Raw genomic sequence first — 17676 nt, 5'->3', positions numbered from 1 at the left:
GTTGACCCTTGAATAACATGGGGATTAGAGTCATGGCCCCTGCACAGTTGAAAATCTGCATATAACTTTTGACTCCACCAAAACTTTAGTTGTCCCTTGGTATCCATAGGGGATTGGTTCCAGGACCCCTACAGATACCAAAATCCTCAGATGATCAAGTTTCTTATATAAAACATCATAGATCAATGCATACAGTCAACCCTCCTCATTCTCAGATTTCCAACTGTGGACCAAAAATACTGTTTTTGATCCATGGTTTGTTGAATCTGGGGATGTGAAACCCAGACAAAGAAACAGACACAGACACAGACACACACACAGACACACACACAGAGATACAGACAGACACAGACAAAGACACACACAAACACACAGACACAGCCAGGCACAGACATAGACATATGGCTTGTTTCAGCTCTCAAGAAGCAAATTCTCTTTTCAGAATAACTTGTCTCCTTCAATTACCTTCCCCTCTATATCCCACTAACTCATGATTTATAGACTAAGAATTGCATGTTATGTTACTGTTAGGTTAATAATATAACAATGGAAGACAGTAGCTAGGAGGTAAAGCATGATCTTTTCTTCAGCATATTCTGCATCATTATCCCCAAATTCAAAATATATTCTTTCTAGAATTTATGAAAAAGCATTGTGTGATTTTTGGATTGTATTGGAAAAGGAATTATTTTATCTGCTCATCCTGTAATGAGTCCATTCTTACACTCAAGAGTGAAGAGAAAGCAAAAACATTTCAAAACTGGGACACAATAATTATTGCAAGTCCTAGCTGACAATCCGAGATAATTGAGTAACCTGTTAATCTACTTGTACTTTTCAGACTTACTTTGCTAATGCTGCTAGGCAATTGATTACTTCTCCTTACAAGGTACAAAGCACTGCTTCATATTTGTGTTAGTTCAGTGTCAGGCTTCTAAGGTTGTCCTACAGTTTGAACCTACACTTCTTACCTTTTCTGTTAAATTCTGGTTGATCCTCATAGCTGCATTTTTAGAGTTCAGTTACAAGTTGATAAATGAAGAGCTCATCAATTGGGTTGAGCCCCATTATATGCAGGATTGAGTACAATGGTTTTTTAATTCCTTGGACAATGATTTTGGTTGCAAGTTCCTACCATATATTTTTCTTTCAGGTTCCTGGTACTCAGAAGTGAATCTTCACAGATTAATGGAAAATTTTGAAGTAGAAAACTGTGATAAAACGAAGTTCTTTTCTACTTCAAAATAGATATCTACTTTAAAAATATCACTTGTGGTAGAAATACACAGGAAACATGTGTGTTATATACCTACATACATAATATATACATATGAAACACACATTATATTATTTTATGTTTAAAGATAATAACTTTTAAGCATCTATCTATGTCACCAAAAAATATCAAAGCATGATAAAGAGTCCTTTCTCACTCAAAGACATGGAAGACATTTTTAACAATGAACAAGTGTCTGTTTGGTAGTTCTGTGTCTTCACTTTTCAGTCATCCACTTACTAAATTTAACCAGCTGAACTTGGGGGTCAGTCATATAATTAAAGATCAATGAACTTGGAATCAGAGGATCAGGCTTTGAATCTTCCAGTTCCTATCCACTTGGGCCTGATCTCTTAAGCTTTATGAAAATTACCAAGACTTCATTCAGCACTGTATTTCCATAATGGAGCTCTCTCACTGCTGGAAAATAGGAGGCATTCAATTATCCACATTTTATCACTTCCAGGGTAATGATTTTTTTTTAAATTAAATCTTTATTGTTCAGATTATTACATTTGTTCCTCTTTTTTCCCCCCATAACTCCCCTCCTTCCAGCTCCCACCCCACCCTCCACCCTCACTCCCCACCCACTGTGTTCATCCATAGGTGCATGATTTTTGTCCAGTCACTTCCCGCATCTCCCACACCCCTTTTCCCCCCAAGAATAGTCAGTCTATTCCCTTTCTATGTCCCTGATTCTATTATAATCACCAGTTCATTCTGTACATCAGGTTATTTATTCACTTGATTCTTAGATTCATTTGTTGATAGATGCATGTTTGTTGTTCATAATTTGTAGCTTTACCTTTTTCTTCTTCTTCCTCTTCTTAAAGGATACCTTTCAGCATTTCATATAATACTGGTTTGGCGGTGATGAACTCCTTTAGCTTTTCCTTATCTGTGAAGCTCTTTATCTGACCTTCAATTCTGAATGATAGCTTTGCTGGATAAAGTAATCTTGGTTGTAGGTTCTTGGTATTCAGCACTTTGAATATTTCTTGCCATTCCCTTCTGGCCTGCAAAGTTTCTGTTGAGAAATCAGCTGACAGTCGTATGGGTATTCCCTTGTAGGTAATTGAGCCTCTTTCTCTTGCTGCTTTTAAGATTTTCTCTTTGTCTTTTGCTCTTGGCATTTTAATGATGATGTGTCTTGGTGTGGTCCTCTTTGGATTCCTTTTGTTTGGGGTTCTCTGCGCTTCTTGGACCTGTAAGTCCATTTCTTTCTCCAGATGGGGGAAGTTTTCTGCCATTATTTCTTGAAATAGGTTTTCAATATCTTGCTGTCTCTCATCTTCTGGCACTCCAATGACTCTGATATTAGACCGCTTAAAGCTGTCCCAGAGGCTCCTTACACTATCTTCACACTTTCGGATTCTTTTTTCATTTTGCTTTTCCAATTGGGTGTTTTTTGTCGAATCTTTGGTTTGATTATTGTGCTCCTCTGGTCTGCTATTGGGTATAATATTCTTTATTTCAGTCCGTGTATGCTTACTTTCTAATTTCTTTATCGTAGCATCGAGGGTCTCATTAGTTTTCGTGAGGCTCTGCACAAATTTATGGCAAGCCTTCAAAATTGCGATTCTTAGCTCCATATCCTCCATTTCTGTCATGTTTTTTTGTCTCCGCATCTTTTATGCTTTCTTGGTGCACCCCCTTGTGGTCTCTGTGCGCAGTCTTGTTCTAGCCAAGCCTTAATTGTTGTAGTTAACACTAGAGGGATTTGACCACCAGGCCGACTGGCTATAGGAATCAGCTGAATGGAAAACGTCTGCTTTCTGGGGAGGCGCTAATCCGGCCTTTGCCTGAGGCGATCGGCAAATGGCTGTGCGCAGGGTTTGGGCGGGGCGGGATCAGCAGGGCGGGCGGAGGGAGCAGTTATGGCCACGCTCAGTCCCGTTCCCAGAGGCTCTGCTTCTCAGAACCCCGGCAGCCGCTGCAAACCTCGGAGAGAAAGCTGCCCTCAGGTTCCAACTGATGCCGGATAATCCCGCTTCTCCCGTTTGAGTCTGGGTCCCTAGAGACTCGCCCGGATCTGGAGCCCAGAGTCTGAGACTCACTCCCGACAGAAAACGACAACTGCGCCCTCAGCCACCAGCCCGCTTTGCGCGCGCACCTCGGTACCTTTGTATTTTCCACACTGCGCCGCCTCTGAGCCTCGATTTGCTGTTCTCTTTCCTTCTAGTTGTAGAGTCTCTCTTCAGCCAGCCTTCCTGTGGTTCTGGGTGATGTCCATTCAGTCTTTTAGTTGTATTTTTGAAATGGTTGTTTGCGGCAGCGGTCTCCGGTGTTTACCTACGCCGCCATCTTGGTCTCCCCCAATGATTTTTTTCTTCACATTTTAAAGCCTCTCAAATTGGGATGCATTTGATAGGGTGTCAATTTATTCGTTGCATGTAAAATAATGGCACATTTTAAAATCAGTGGTGTCCTGAATTCAAAGGAATATGGTCTATTTGTGAGATGAATGGAAACAGGGGAGGAATGAGTGGAATATTCCCAGTGCCTCCTGCTCAGCCTCCCGCCACTGCCCACAGTTCTAAACTAACCTCCTTCCTTTTAAAAATAAAAAAGCTGAACCCAGAAAGTGAGAGGTGACTTGCTGAAAATGGTGGAGCTAGTTAATAATAGATCTTGCTAGAACTCAAGTGTCTTGACTTCCAATCAAATCCTTTCTACACCACAGCTACCTTCCCTCTCACAATGTTATTTTAGTAGCATGGACTCTTAAGGACTTTTGAAGGTGATGATAATTTCTTAGGTTACCATAGATTCAGAATTACTTTTGAATGTCATCCTTTGTATATTTAGTTAAATTCTAAAGCTACCCATTCTCTATTTCCTTCTCATTCCAAATTAAATTAAAAAGGTAACACACACACACACACACACACACACACACACACACAATCTTTTTCTTCTGTAATTGTTCTCAAATCTGGGCAAGAAAACCAAGTTAGTTGTTATTTCAATGAAACCATTAATCCTTGACCTCCTTATGGTATGACTCCAGTGAAGTCCTTTAACTTGCTAAAGAAATTAGCCCAAATATTAATGACAAATGAGTTTATTGAAGAGATTAAGACTGTAGTTTAAAAAATATTTCAAAATGTCTTTCAATTGGGTTTTGTTCTGCATTCCTTGCTTTTAAAAATAAAAATATTAAAGCAGTATTAAAGCTGCTTTTATAACACATGGGAGAGTCCTATTTCACACATTATATACATATACTAGTATATATATATATGTTATATATTTGTATTATATATATTCTTCATTTATGGGTTAGTTTGATCTGTTTTATTTAATGTAAGTCATTTATGGGAATTTTAGTGCCTATATTCAGTTGGAGTTGCCCTTTCTCAGTTTAGACAGGTAAAGTAAAACATCTATCAGCTGAAGAGATGTTACCAAGAAGTATGCAAATATTTTTAGTCCTTTGGTGCTTCACTTTAGACAACCTTTGATGCTTTTTGTCATACGCTATCCATCCCACTAGGGGAAATTTGGAGCATTTCAAGCAATGATCACAACATCCTGTACATCTTACTAAAACAGTAATAAAAATATCTATTGATATGAGGATTTTAAAAATTGAGTCAGAAAATATTATTCTTTACAAATTAGTGCTTGGCATACTACTGAACTGAATGAGCAACACATTACTGTCAAGTAAAATATATGAATATTTATGATTTCTTTTCCTGATAGCACTAATGCCAATCCCTGTGCATAAGCTTCATTTATGCAAAATCTTACAGAATCTCTTTCTTCTCATTAATTTCTGCCACAAACTGGGGCAGACTTTGGCCACTGTCCAGAGGGTTTCCCTTGAGCAGCAGGTTATCAGGTGTTGATGCATTGCCCTGGCAGGTTGGGAGGCTTGAGACATGTGACTGCTTACAAAGCTGGCACCTGACACCTGTCACTTTGAGGAGGAACTAACGACATCCAAGAAAGCATAGCCAACCATTCTCTCTGGGCCATCTTCCATCCGCAAGTTTGGTCTTGTTTATTATAACAAAGTTGGCAGGGAATCTGGATAATTTATGGATGACTTACATGCTCTCATTGCTCTGACTCTTTATGAATAGCAGCTGTTCTCCTCATGGCATAAAATCCTAAAGTTTAACACTGAAATTTCATGCTAGAATGTTAAGTAGTGAGTATTTTTGAAAGCACCTAACTCGATTTGTTTCGATAAAAAGCAATAGTGAGTCTCCAACTTTTACCAAATCTTGGGAAAAGGAATCTGATCTCGAGTCTCAAAAATTTCAAAATTACAGTGATCAACACCTTTAGTCCTGGTCTCCAGGTTTGCCAAATTATCTTTAACGAGGCTAAGGATGGATAATTTTTTAGATTTATAAATACGTTGTACTGCAGCTATCAACTGTCAGGGAAGGAAAATGTATTTATACTAATGGAGTCAGCTTTATGCCATGTCCTTGATAGTGTCATGGATATTTTATACCCACTTTGTGAAGTATATTGACACTGTCTCCTACTGACACACATTGGGGGGTAAATATATTTTGTAGACCACATAAAGTTTGGTGGTGAATATTAGCTTTGGAGTAGCTACATCAGTTCTATAATGCCTCGTTTAAATATATTTAAATAGGCAGACACTCACTAAAACAACAACAACAAAAAAAAACACATCTTCCATCTTCAAATTACAAATTGCAAGAAAGGCAAATAAAGAGCTAACACATCATGATCATACTTGAATAGGTGAATATCTCTGAAGTGTAGTCATGAAACATGACACGGTAATTTTCTCAAAGGGGTTGGGGTGCAGAGAAATATTTTTTAAATAAAATATGTAAGGATTTTCTCACACCAAAATGTAATTTTGTTTTCAATGATGGGTAAACTTCCACAGTGAAGCTTTGCTCCATGCTGATTTTTTTAACTTTGACCCACACTTCCCTTCCTATGGAAACATAGGTTGAGTCTTTACAACCATGGGTGATAGGGCCTTGGAGGAGAGAGCAGTAGGGAGAAAAGAGTGTGAGGAAAGGGCAAAGTTAAGAGGAAAAGTCAGAGGCTTTTTCTCAGTGGTGATTAGCTTAAGGCCCACAGCTTAAACTGTTGGCAGTCAGGTAGCTGTTTCCATGGTAACAACTGGAGCAGGAGAGTTATCAAAATGTGATAAGTTGCAAAGGCAGAAAGTAAAATTCACTCTCTTGCTTGAGCACATTTCCCATTTTTTTTTTCCTAGACAAGTTAAGAAGGTGGGGATTGTAAAATTAGTGGAATATTTCTTTGAGGTTCTTTTTTCTGAAATATCAGATTTAGAAGTTTAATGTTAATTATGAATTGTTAAAACTAGAAACCAGAATATCCAGGTTTCTCCAAATACCACATGTCACCAAATTCAAGACAACCAAGGTCCAGGTGAATTTAGGTCCTTCACAATCCTTTTGAGTTAATGCATAGGCGCATCATGTTGATCTGTTTTTCTATGTTGGTGAAATGCCTTGACTTCTATGAGTATCACTGTGTTATTAAAGAATATCAATGGAGAAAGAGATATAGATTCTCTAAGATGCCTGAGTTCATTTGGAGTGTGTGAATGTCTTTTTGGAAAGCAAAGATGACAATCCTGACCTAGGCTGCCAGTGATTTTAAAGATGGGGAAGGTGTGGCAAAAGACAGAAAGTCTCCCTTCAAAAATTTCCCATAGTTTAAGTTCTTAGGAATCAGGTCTGTTTTATATCTCCCAGGAACATGAATACTGATTGTTTAGTAAAAAAAATTTAGTTTCATTATATCAGTCCAAAGATTGAATTTTACATAAACTATGGTTTTTCACCAGCTGAAAATACTCATGACATATTTTATTTTCATGTTGTAAAATTCTTCAGGGGATACCATACATTTTGATGGTCTACTCTAAAGTAATTTAATCTGGAGACATCAGTTAGATACCAGTTAAACAATCGAATTGTAAACACACACACAAATAAAACCTTCACCATCCAAATCATTTATTATTTCATTATTTTGGGGCTCTCTGAGAACATACTAAGATGGGCTAGAATAAATGGTCATATTACTTTCACAGAACAAGCATGGACACATACTTGACTTATGAAAATCATTAAGATGCCCACCTAGTTCACATATGTGCAGTGTCTCTTGGGCATTTTTGCGTGGTACAGAAAAATTGTTGTTTGAGAACTTATCAGCTTCAGCAGCAGCTAACACTTTTTCCTTTTTACAGTACATGAAGATGATGGGTGTGAACTCCTCCAGTCATTTTTTTGCCTGGCTGATCGAGAGCGTCGGGTTTTTGCTGGTTACAATTGCCATCCTCATCGTTATCCTCAAGTTTGGCAATATTCTTCCTAAAACCAATGGGTTCATTCTGTTCCTGTATTTTTCGGACTATAGCTTGTCAGTTATTGCCATGAGCTATCTCATCAGTGTCTTTTTTAACAACACCAACATCGCCGCTCTGATCGGAAGCCTCATATACATCATTGCCTTTTTCCCGTTCATTGTTCTGGTCACAGTTGACGATGAGTTGAGCTATGTAGTGAAAGTATTCATGGTGAGTCAACTGTCACATGGAATGGCCAGTGTATGAGAAAAAGAGATCCTTTTGGGGTTTTGTTTTTAGACTTTCAAACTGAAAATACAGTTATTTAAATTTAAAAGTTTAGTGATTGCAATATAAGCTTAACTGTCCTGGTAGTGTTTTTCTACATCATTGTATACCCTACAAGCACAAGACTATGAAGAAGAAACACTTCTCCCACAGTTTCTAAAACCATAAGTTGATGCTGTTAAGAAATTATTCCTGAAGAAAGAACAGTTAAATGTAATCTGTCAAATTTTAAAGATCATCAAGATTTCTTACTTTAAGCCCTCTATTACTGGGATTATTCTCTCATATGAATGATTTTGATGTTTTCATGACATACAATATAACTTACAGGCATAAAAATGAATGCACTAACAGCATATAATCAATTTTGATTTTTTTTTTGCTTTTTAAATCAGAAGTACTACATTAATTTAAGAATTTTAGTGAAAGTATTAAGATTATGACATTTGGAAAGCAGAAGTAAACCTCTTTATTGACTAAGAAGTTTCCACAAAGAAATAGAAAGTGATAAATAACTTTCATTTAACTTTTACTACTTTAGGTTTAAACAAAATTTAAAATTTTAATTTGTTGCAATAAGAAGTATTCAATCAATTGATATTTTAGTATATTTTCTCATATCACTTCTATTACCTGAAATCTATTTATGAAGTAAAAACAGCATTGGGCTCCTAATATTTCATTTGACTTTAGTCTTAATATTGCATTACTTTGTACTTCCTTATTTTTAAAAATTCTGAGCAACATTTAATGAGTTTAGATCTATATTTTCGATTTCTAACAAGTCTTTTCCAAGTTACAATTTTCTTGATTTTATTTTCTGCTATTCCCTCTTCTCTTCTCTCAGAGTTGTGGCAGGCTTGGTAAGGGACCTCTGTATTTTTAAATAGGATTTTAATCTACATATGTCCAAAGTTTTAAGTGCGTTAAGATCCCTTTGGTGAAATGCATGAAATCTGTGAGAACTATCATTGCTGTTTGTTCTCTTCACAGAGCCTTCTGTCGCCAACGGCATTCAGTTATGCAAGTCAATACATTGCACGATATGAGGAGCAGGGCATTGGTAGGCTCACTTTCTTTAAAAGTGGATTTTATCTTTCACAACTGCAATATGTCTCACCCAAGAATACATATATGTGTTCACTTTGCAGGTCTTCAGTGGGAAAATATGTACAGTTCTCCTGTTCAGGATGACACCACCTCCTTTGGCTGGCTGTGCTGTCTAATTCTAGCTGACTCTTTCATTTACTTCCTTATTGCTTGGTATGTCAGGAATGTTTTCCCAGGTATGAACATATTAATCAGCTACTACATATTTTCTAGTATTTTCTTTACCATGTATAATCTCCAAAAATAAATAGTTAAATTCCAAAATTAACCAGAATTTTTCTAAGATGAGAGAATGTACTCAGGAGTTCCTTCTCTGGTGTTTCTTTATAGGATGGAGTGAATTAAGGAGCATGGAATCCAGTCTTTCCAAATGGGAGTGAAAGGCAAAAGCCAAGTCTCTTAATTCTAAGGAGAATTTACCCAATTCTAATGGAAAATGACTAGTTGGGTTTTCCCCTTCTAGCTTTCGAGTAGTCATCATTTCTAACTTGCTTAGGAGTTTTTCCATTAAGCCTTGTTTATACTGGTACAATTTTTTGTAAATGAATAAAAGAGTATTATTCTCTTTATATAAAATTTGTATAAAAGGCAAATAAGTAGATAGAAATAAGGTCAGTGGTTACCTGGGACTTGACTGGGAGCAGGAATTATCTGCAAATGGGCATAAGAGAAGCTTTTGAAGTTATAGAAATGTTCTAATATGTGAATTGTGGTGACGGTTACACAACTTTATAGATTTACTAAACATCTGACTCTACTTATAATGAGTAAATTTTATAATATATATAATCATATCCCAATGAAGCTGTTCAAAAAGGAAAGGATAAAAGAAAAGCTATCTTTTTACTTTACTTTTTAAAAAAATATTTTTATTGATTTCAGACAGGAAGGGAGAGGGAGAGATAGAAACATCAATGATGAGAGAGAGAATCATCGATCTCTGCCTTTTGCATTCATAGCCTGGGCATGTGCCCCAGTTAGGAATTGAATCGCGATCTCCTGGTTCAGAGGTCGATGCTCAACCACTGAGCTACACAGGCCGGCTACTTAACTTTGAAAACCGAGACCACTCTTTAGTTTTATATAGTATCAAAACAGAAACTGTATCCTGAACCATATATAGTAATATGTTGTTTAGCTTCTGATGCTTAATGTTGACAATCAATTAATAGTTATTTTTTCTAATATATTTTTATTACAGGTACATATGGCATGGCAGCCCCGTGGTATTTCCCAATCCTTCCTTCCTATTGGAAGGAGCGATTTGGATGCGCAGAGGTGAAGCATGAGAAAAGCAATGGCCTTATGTTTACTAATATCATGATGCAGAACACCAACCCATCTGCCAGCAAGACAAGTAGGTCAACACCATATATTATTAGGAGAGAAGTGATATAAAACTTACTTGACTAGTGATTTCAATTATGCTTTCTTAAATTACACTTTTCATCTGGATGAATATATCCACATGTATGTGTTTGGACTCTTATGGAGATTAAATTGTGGCTCCTTAGCTCAGTTGGTTAGCATATGGCGCTAATTAGTCCAATATTGCAGATCCATTTGTGGTCCAGTTAGACTCACACAGAGAAAAATTTTGTTCCTTGGACACAGTCTGCACCCCTCACTCAAGCCATCTGTCACTACTCACAGGGAGTAACCGAGTAACAGGTATGGATAGTTTAGCACAACCCATTGCCAACACTGGACAAACAGAATAAAACTCCTGTCTTCCTGACATTGGATGAGTAGTGTCATTTTTTTAAAGTAAGGATGACCTGTATAAGTGGTCCTTTTGTGATGCTTGAAAGAGATGCAAAGAGTAGTTAATGAACTGGTTTCTGTAAACCACAGATCTGAGCTAATGAGATAGCCTTGTCACTGTAAAATCACAGCTTGCAGACATTTATTTAATAAGTTTGGTATCATCTATCCAAACAAACCTTTGACTTGTTTTTTTCAATATTTGAAAATAAGGCAGAATTCAGCATAATGACACTGTTTTCTGGGACTGCGTTTTCTGACAGAGAAGGGCCATATAAACCTTAGAGAATGTGGTCCCACACTCTTATTCATTCTTTAACCAAGAGAAGAGTCTAAACACTATAACAGATAATTTGTTTCCAGAATTATTTTTTATGTAGAGGGTTATAATTTAATTATGAAAAGTCTAATTTGTGGTTTCTTTCCTAGTGAGCTTACAGAACTTCTCTTGATTTCTCTCTAGGTCCTGAATACATGTTTCCTTCCAACATTGAGCCTGAACCTAAAGACCTCACAGTCGGAGTTGCCCTGCATGGAGTCACAAAGACCTATGGCTCGAAAATTGCTGTTGATAACCTCAATCTGAACTTTTATGAAGGGCACATCACTTCATTGCTAGGACCCAATGGAGCAGGGAAAACTACTACCATGTAGGTTATTCTTTAACACTTATTGTCACAGGAGCATGCTATTTAATATTTTCTTACCTCTTTCATAAAATGTAAAGCCATTATAGCTCCCAGATGGATTAAGATGGCTCAACCTGTGAACTGAAGGATGGAGTGTAAATCAGAGATCTTAAACTGTGAGCGCAAAGGGCAGGTCAGGCCCACCAGGCAGGTTTGTTTGTTCCACCTAGTGTTGGCCCACCCAGCACTTCTTAAAATTTTTAATTCAGTGCCAATATTTAAAAATAGGGGAGTGTTCTAATAAAAAACAAACAAAAAAAACCCCACAAATATTCTTGGCATCTCTTAGATAAAAGGAAGTTTTGGCAACATTGAGTCCACAGTCTTGGGTCAGCACATTTGGTTGGGGTTTATTAGAGACTTTTTTCTCTCTTTTTTAAAATATATTTTTATTAATTTTAGAGAGGAGGGGAGATGAGAGAGAGATAGAAACATCAATGATCGAGCCCACAACCCAGGCATGTGCCCTGGCCAGGAATCAAACGTGATCTCCTGGTTCATAGGTCAATGCTCAACCACTGAGCCATGCCAGCCAGGCTAGTGACTTTTCTCTTAAAGGGGGCATCTGCTTTCTGGTTTATCTCTGGTCCCCATCAACCTATACTATGTCATGTGCCCAGGCTGTTTCACTTATTTGCATTTCTCTCCTGGCTCACATATAAGCTTGAGTTTACATGCTCTGGTATAAACACACTCAGCCCCAGCTGTTCCTTCACAGGGAATCCTTACCTTGCTTCATAAACAAAAGAATCACCAGCTCTCAGATAAAGATTTGAAAAAGACAGAAGAGGTACATGAGCTGTTCTTTCTCACTCTTCACTTAACTAGCACTTTCCTGTGTCTGAGTGGAGAAGAGAATCAAATGTTTTAAAAGTGACATTGTTTTGACTTTTGTTTTGTTTTGTTTGCTATTCACCTCCCATGCTCCATATTGCTTAGCTGGGCATCAGCTCTAAGATGCTGTGGGCGCTTTAGCCCTTATTTGAGAAAAAGTGTCAGTGCCTGGATATCCTATTTAGTATCATCATGAGTAAATTCAGTGACTGCCAAAGCATATTCAAATTAATTTATTGTGTAAATAAAAGGGGACGAAGGAAGGTCATGAAACGAGTGAACATGCAGCCATGTTACATGACCTGTTTAAATTCAGAGTGGACTTTCTCCTGTGAATAGAATGAATAAAAGGCAAGATTTCTAACAGGCAGTAGAAGCCAATGAAAAAAGGAGATAGAGAGCTTTTTGAAGAAGTTGTCATTTTAACCAAGAAAGTTACCATCTTACTCTTCTGAATATGAAGCTTTAATATAAAGAATGAAATATGTTATGCATGTGTTTTTTATCTTTATTGTTGAAAGTATTGCCCCCTTGTATATGTCCCCTTGTTCCACCCATTGACCCCACCCCAGGCCTTCACCACCCTATTGTCTGTGTCCATGAGTTATGTATATATGCATACAAGTTCTGTGGTTGATCTCTTCCCACTCACTTCCCTCCCTGCCTTCCTTCTGAGGGTTGACAGTCTATCCCATGCTTCTATGTCTCTGTGTTTTAATGTTTTTATGGGAAGGGTTGCTTATTGTATTGATCCCCTATGTAATCCACATTAGTCACTGAAGTTCTTAGCATTAGTTAGGTACTGACACAGAGTGGTGAGAAAACAGATCCTTTCCCTAACCTCATGGAGCTTACATTTTAGTGAAGGAAATAATTATTAAATAATTTCCCAACTCACTCACCATCTAAAAGATGACAAGAAATGATCTAGGTGAGAATAATCTGGTCACAGAGTGGAGAAAGGGACTGGAGATGGCCAGAGAACATGCAAGGAGGAGTGGAGTTAGAAGCCTACGGTGGCAGTAGGCAAGTGGTGATGGGGGTTTGCACTGTGGTGGTGGCTGGAAAAATGGAAAGATGGTGGTGGAGTTATGAGACTAAGATAGGAGAAGGATGCCAAAACAACTGGGTCTGAGGCTTGTGCAGCCATGGTATGCATGCATTGTATGGTGAAGGGGGTAATATCACTGAGGGTACGGGTTTGAGTCCAAAGATTGTAAGTCCAGGTTTAAGAAAGTTGAATTAGAGGACCCTGAAAGATATCTCCTGTTGGATTTATAAAGCAAGCCTGAAACTGAGTGATGAGATCTGGGCTAGAGATCTAAATTTGAGACTAATAGCCTATAGCAACTATCGGATGCCAAGGACATACACAAGTTTGCTGAAGGAGAGATGGGACTGCAATTAAAAAGTCCAACAATTTCTGTCGTTATTACCACCACCACCACCCCACCATTTTCATCGTCATCATTATGCAGTATTTATGTAACACTCTTAATTATTAAAAGCTTAAACGTAATTTTTATTGTTTTGTTACCATTTAATACCATTTTCTTTCATAGTTTAACCTTATCTAAGGAGATAGACTATTAACTTTTTTTTTTGCTAACAACTGGGATGTATTTGTTTCTAAAATCTAGCTTCAATGCTTGGCTTACACCTGCTTTATCATTTCTTTATTTCCAGCTCCATGTTGACTGGGCTGTTTGGGACCTCAGCAGGTACCATCTTTGTTGACGGGAAAGATATCAAAAAGGACCTGCACAACGTGCGGAAGAGCATGGGCGTGTGCATGCAGCATGACGTCCTGTTCAGTTACCTCACCACCAAGGAGCACCTCCTCTTATATGGCTCCATCAAAGTTCCCCACTGGACCAAAAAGCAACTGCACGAGGAAGTGAAAAGGTCAGTGACGGCAGGAATGAGAATGTGTGTGGGTAACTCTTCTCCAAGAGAAGTCAAGCTGTGGTGATCATACCAATAGGGAACATTTCCTCACAAACCAGTTGAGTTTTAGGTTTGTTTGTGTTTTGTTTTGTTTTTACTTCTCTGGTATCAAATACATTTAATGCCATGTACAAGTTTTGTTTAAATGTCTTCAACTCTGGCTCCCATATTGCCCCAAATCCTGTTTTTAATCTCCATGACTACTATGCTGATCCAAGCCTCCTAACTCGACCCCCAGCTTTTACCCTCCATTATACAGTTGATTCTTCAAAGAGCAGCGCGGTGACCTTTGTAAACTACAGGTCAGAGCATGCCATCCCTGAGGCCCTACTTGACCTGTTTCCAGTCTCACTTCTGATTCGTTTATTTCTGTTCTCCCAACATTTACTCTGCTCTTGGCATGCTAGCCCAGTTGCACACTTGCTGTTCCCTCTACTTAAAGCAACTTTTCCAAAACATCTATTTGACTTACTCTTCCACTCCCCTGGTTGTTGGCAAAATGTCACCTTCTGAAGAGACTTCCATATATAATGTAAGTGCCTAAAACATCATGCCCCGGGCACTATTATCTCATGTACCTTTATTCATTCATTCATTCATTCATTTATTATTTATTTAAAATAGATTTTTTATTGATTTCAGAAAGGAAGGGAGAGGGAGAAAAAAATAGAAACATCAATGATGAGAGAGAATCATTGATTGGCTGCCTCCTGCACACCCTCTACTGTGACCTCCTGGTTCATAGATCAATGCTCATCCACTGAACCACACCAGTGAGGCTACATTTTATTGCCTTTATCACCACCTAGCATATTGCATACTTACTTGGAAACATGTTTATCATGAGACACACAGAAATAATATCTTTATGAGTAGGAACATTATCTGCTTACTGCTTTTCCACTTGTACCTAAAACACAGTCTGGCACCAAAAAATAAAACTCTATAAATATTTGTCAAATGAATGAATAAAATAATGAACCACATATTCCTTTGTGTTGTTTCCTGAGTATTAATTTTATACCTTCGACTAGATGATAAATAATAAAAAATTATGTCATGAATTTTCAATAGTTTATTGCACCTTGCTGAGCATATAATGGTTGTTTAGTGAATATTTATCATTTAGGGTACTTATTAAATTTTTGCAGTATTCTAATGCTCTATCTGTCAAAAGTAACCACCATACTTTCTTTCTGAAGGACTTTAAAAGATACTGGACTGTATAGCCATCGTCATAAGAGAGTTGGAACATTGTCAGGAGGCATGAAGAGGAAGTTATCCATATCCATAGCTCTCATTGGTGGATCAAGGGTGGTCATTTTGGATGAACCGTCCACTGGAGTTGACCCATGTTCTCGCCGAAGTATATGGGATGTCATATCCAAGAACAAAACTGGTATGAGTACCTTCTTATAACTTCTCCACCCAATAGTCATTGGTTTGCTCTCTGGGATACTCACAAACAAACTGAAGCCTTTTCTGTTTATAATCATCTTCATTAAAAATCCCACGTGGGCTCTTTCTTTTCCCAAGTCTTCTCTTTTCCCAGCTAAATTTCTGGGACAGTGAGTTAATATTAATGTAGTGCCCACTGTGAGTTAAGCACTTAACTGGCCTTTTTGAGAACATAGAAATCCAATAGAAGTTCCAAATTCTGCCTAGAGGAGCTTAGAATCTAATTAGAGAGACCAAACATACACAAATGAAGATAAACTGAAAACAGACTAAATAAGTGCTAACAGGATGTGAAGCAAAGAGCAATCAGAGTGGAGAGGATTAATCAGAGAGGAATATTCAAAAAGTCTTTAAAATTACTGCTTCATAATGATGAAAGGAAGGGGGAGAAGGGAGGGTGGGAAAGGGAGAGAGACCCCTAAATACTTAGGAATACTCCTTCTGAATTTCTCTTTATTCCTTTTGGAAGCTCCTTCTGTTAGTTTTCCTGTTAGCTCCTAAAATGTGAGTCTTTTCATAAATCACAGGATGGACCAGTGCTAACTCCATATATCTTAGAACTGTATTTTCATTTTTCATTCTTGGTTCTCCTCTGTGTTTTCAAGCCAGAACAATCATCCTGTCGACGCACCACTTGGATGAGGCCGAAGTGCTGAGCGACCGCATTGCCTTCCTGGAGATGGGGGGGCTCCGCTGCTGCGGATCACCGTTCTACCTCAAGGAGGCGTTTGGGGATGGGTACCACCTCACGCTCACCAAGAAAAAGGTTTGTGGGAGAGAAAATACACCTTATTATGGGGTCATGAGTGAATTTTTATGAAACAGGGGCAGAATCTCTCCACCTTTATTCCTTGCTAAAATTCACTATTCATATGTTAGATTCATGTTTTTCAAACTTGAGGAAGCATCAGGACACCTGGAGGTCTTGGTAAACCCAGACTTCTAGCCGCACCCCAGGAGTTTCAGATTCCATAGGTCTAAGATAAGGCTCCAGATTTACTGCATTTCTTACTGGGTCCTGGATGATGCTGATGCTACTTGTCTGGGATCACAGTGAGAACCATTGTGCTAGGTAAAGAAAGACTTATTTCCTCAGGTTACTGATGAAGGATCAGCCTTTCATTTTCCCCAGCACTTCATCCTGTAAGGCTAACAGGTAGATTTTTCTACTCTATCCAAAGCAAATTATTATACTTTGTTAGTACAGTTTTGGTAACATTATTATATTTAAAATCTTTTTTTCTTGAAATATTAATATTTATTGCATGTAACATTATATTTAAAATCATTTTTCTTGAAATATTAATGCGTATTGCATGTAAATTGCTAATTATTTTGTATCTACAATATGGTAATAGATTTATTTTTTATAATGTAAAAAAACAAAAATTAAAAAAACAACAACAAAGCAAATTAAGAAAATATGGCATCATATATTTAATTTCTGGTCAGTACTCCTCAAGTGGCAATGTGGAGACCAACTCAGGCAGACCAATGGTGCTTTTCTTATACATCTTTGAAAACCAAAAATGCTAAGGATCCCTGTACTGCCTAAAATAGCATATGATTTATCAAATTGTGCAAGATGTATATGATATCAGTCAGGTTTTGACCACTGTCATTTATTTATCTAATCATCCTGATGTGACTTTCATAATATAAAAAGTAGTTTACTAATATAATGCATTCAAATTTTTTTGTATTGTGTGTGTTATGTCTTATTATGTGCTCCGGACACTGTTCTAGGCATTGAGGATCTTGCAGATTAAAATCACTGCCCTCATGGAGTTTATATTCTAATGGAGTGTGGGGAATTTAGATGAGACAATTAATAAATATATCATTTAATTTATTAGCAGGTGATAAATACTATGGGTAGAAATAAAGCAGAGAAGGGAACAAGGAATGCTTGAATGATGCCATTTTAAGTAGATAGTAAGAGAAGGAGTCTCTGAGAAGGTGACATTTGAGCCAAGAGTTGG

The 17676-nt window shown here is 37.6% G+C and overlaps 1 protein-coding gene across 2 annotated transcripts in view; it reads left to right on the top strand.

Moving 5' to 3' along the window:
• Positions 1–17676, top strand: part of ABCA12 (ATP binding cassette subfamily A member 12) — a 178604-nt gene that overhangs the window by 116223 nt on the left and 44705 nt on the right. For both annotated transcript variants that reach the window (XM_070422064.1, XM_070422065.1), the window contains exons 24-31: positions 7506–7835; positions 8886–8955; positions 9044–9178; positions 10204–10359; positions 11230–11416; positions 13976–14194; positions 15439–15635; positions 16300–16460. In XM_070422064.1, the coding sequence (XP_070278165.1) occupies positions 7506–7835; positions 8886–8955; positions 9044–9178; positions 10204–10359; positions 11230–11416; positions 13976–14194; positions 15439–15635; positions 16300–16460 (1455 nt within the window). The remainder of the gene's footprint in view (positions 1–7505; positions 7836–8885; positions 8956–9043; positions 9179–10203; positions 10360–11229; positions 11417–13975; positions 14195–15438; positions 15636–16299; positions 16461–17676) is intronic.

This window comes from Myotis yumanensis, unplaced genomic scaffold (genome assembly GCF_028538775.1).
Source record: "Myotis yumanensis isolate MYYU_CA2020_CCGP unplaced genomic scaffold, mMyoYum1.0.hap1 SCAF_8, whole genome shotgun sequence".
Lineage (NCBI taxonomy): Eukaryota > Metazoa > Chordata > Mammalia > Chiroptera > Vespertilionidae > Myotis > Myotis yumanensis.
This window is presented reverse-complemented; position numbering and strand designations above follow the sequence as displayed.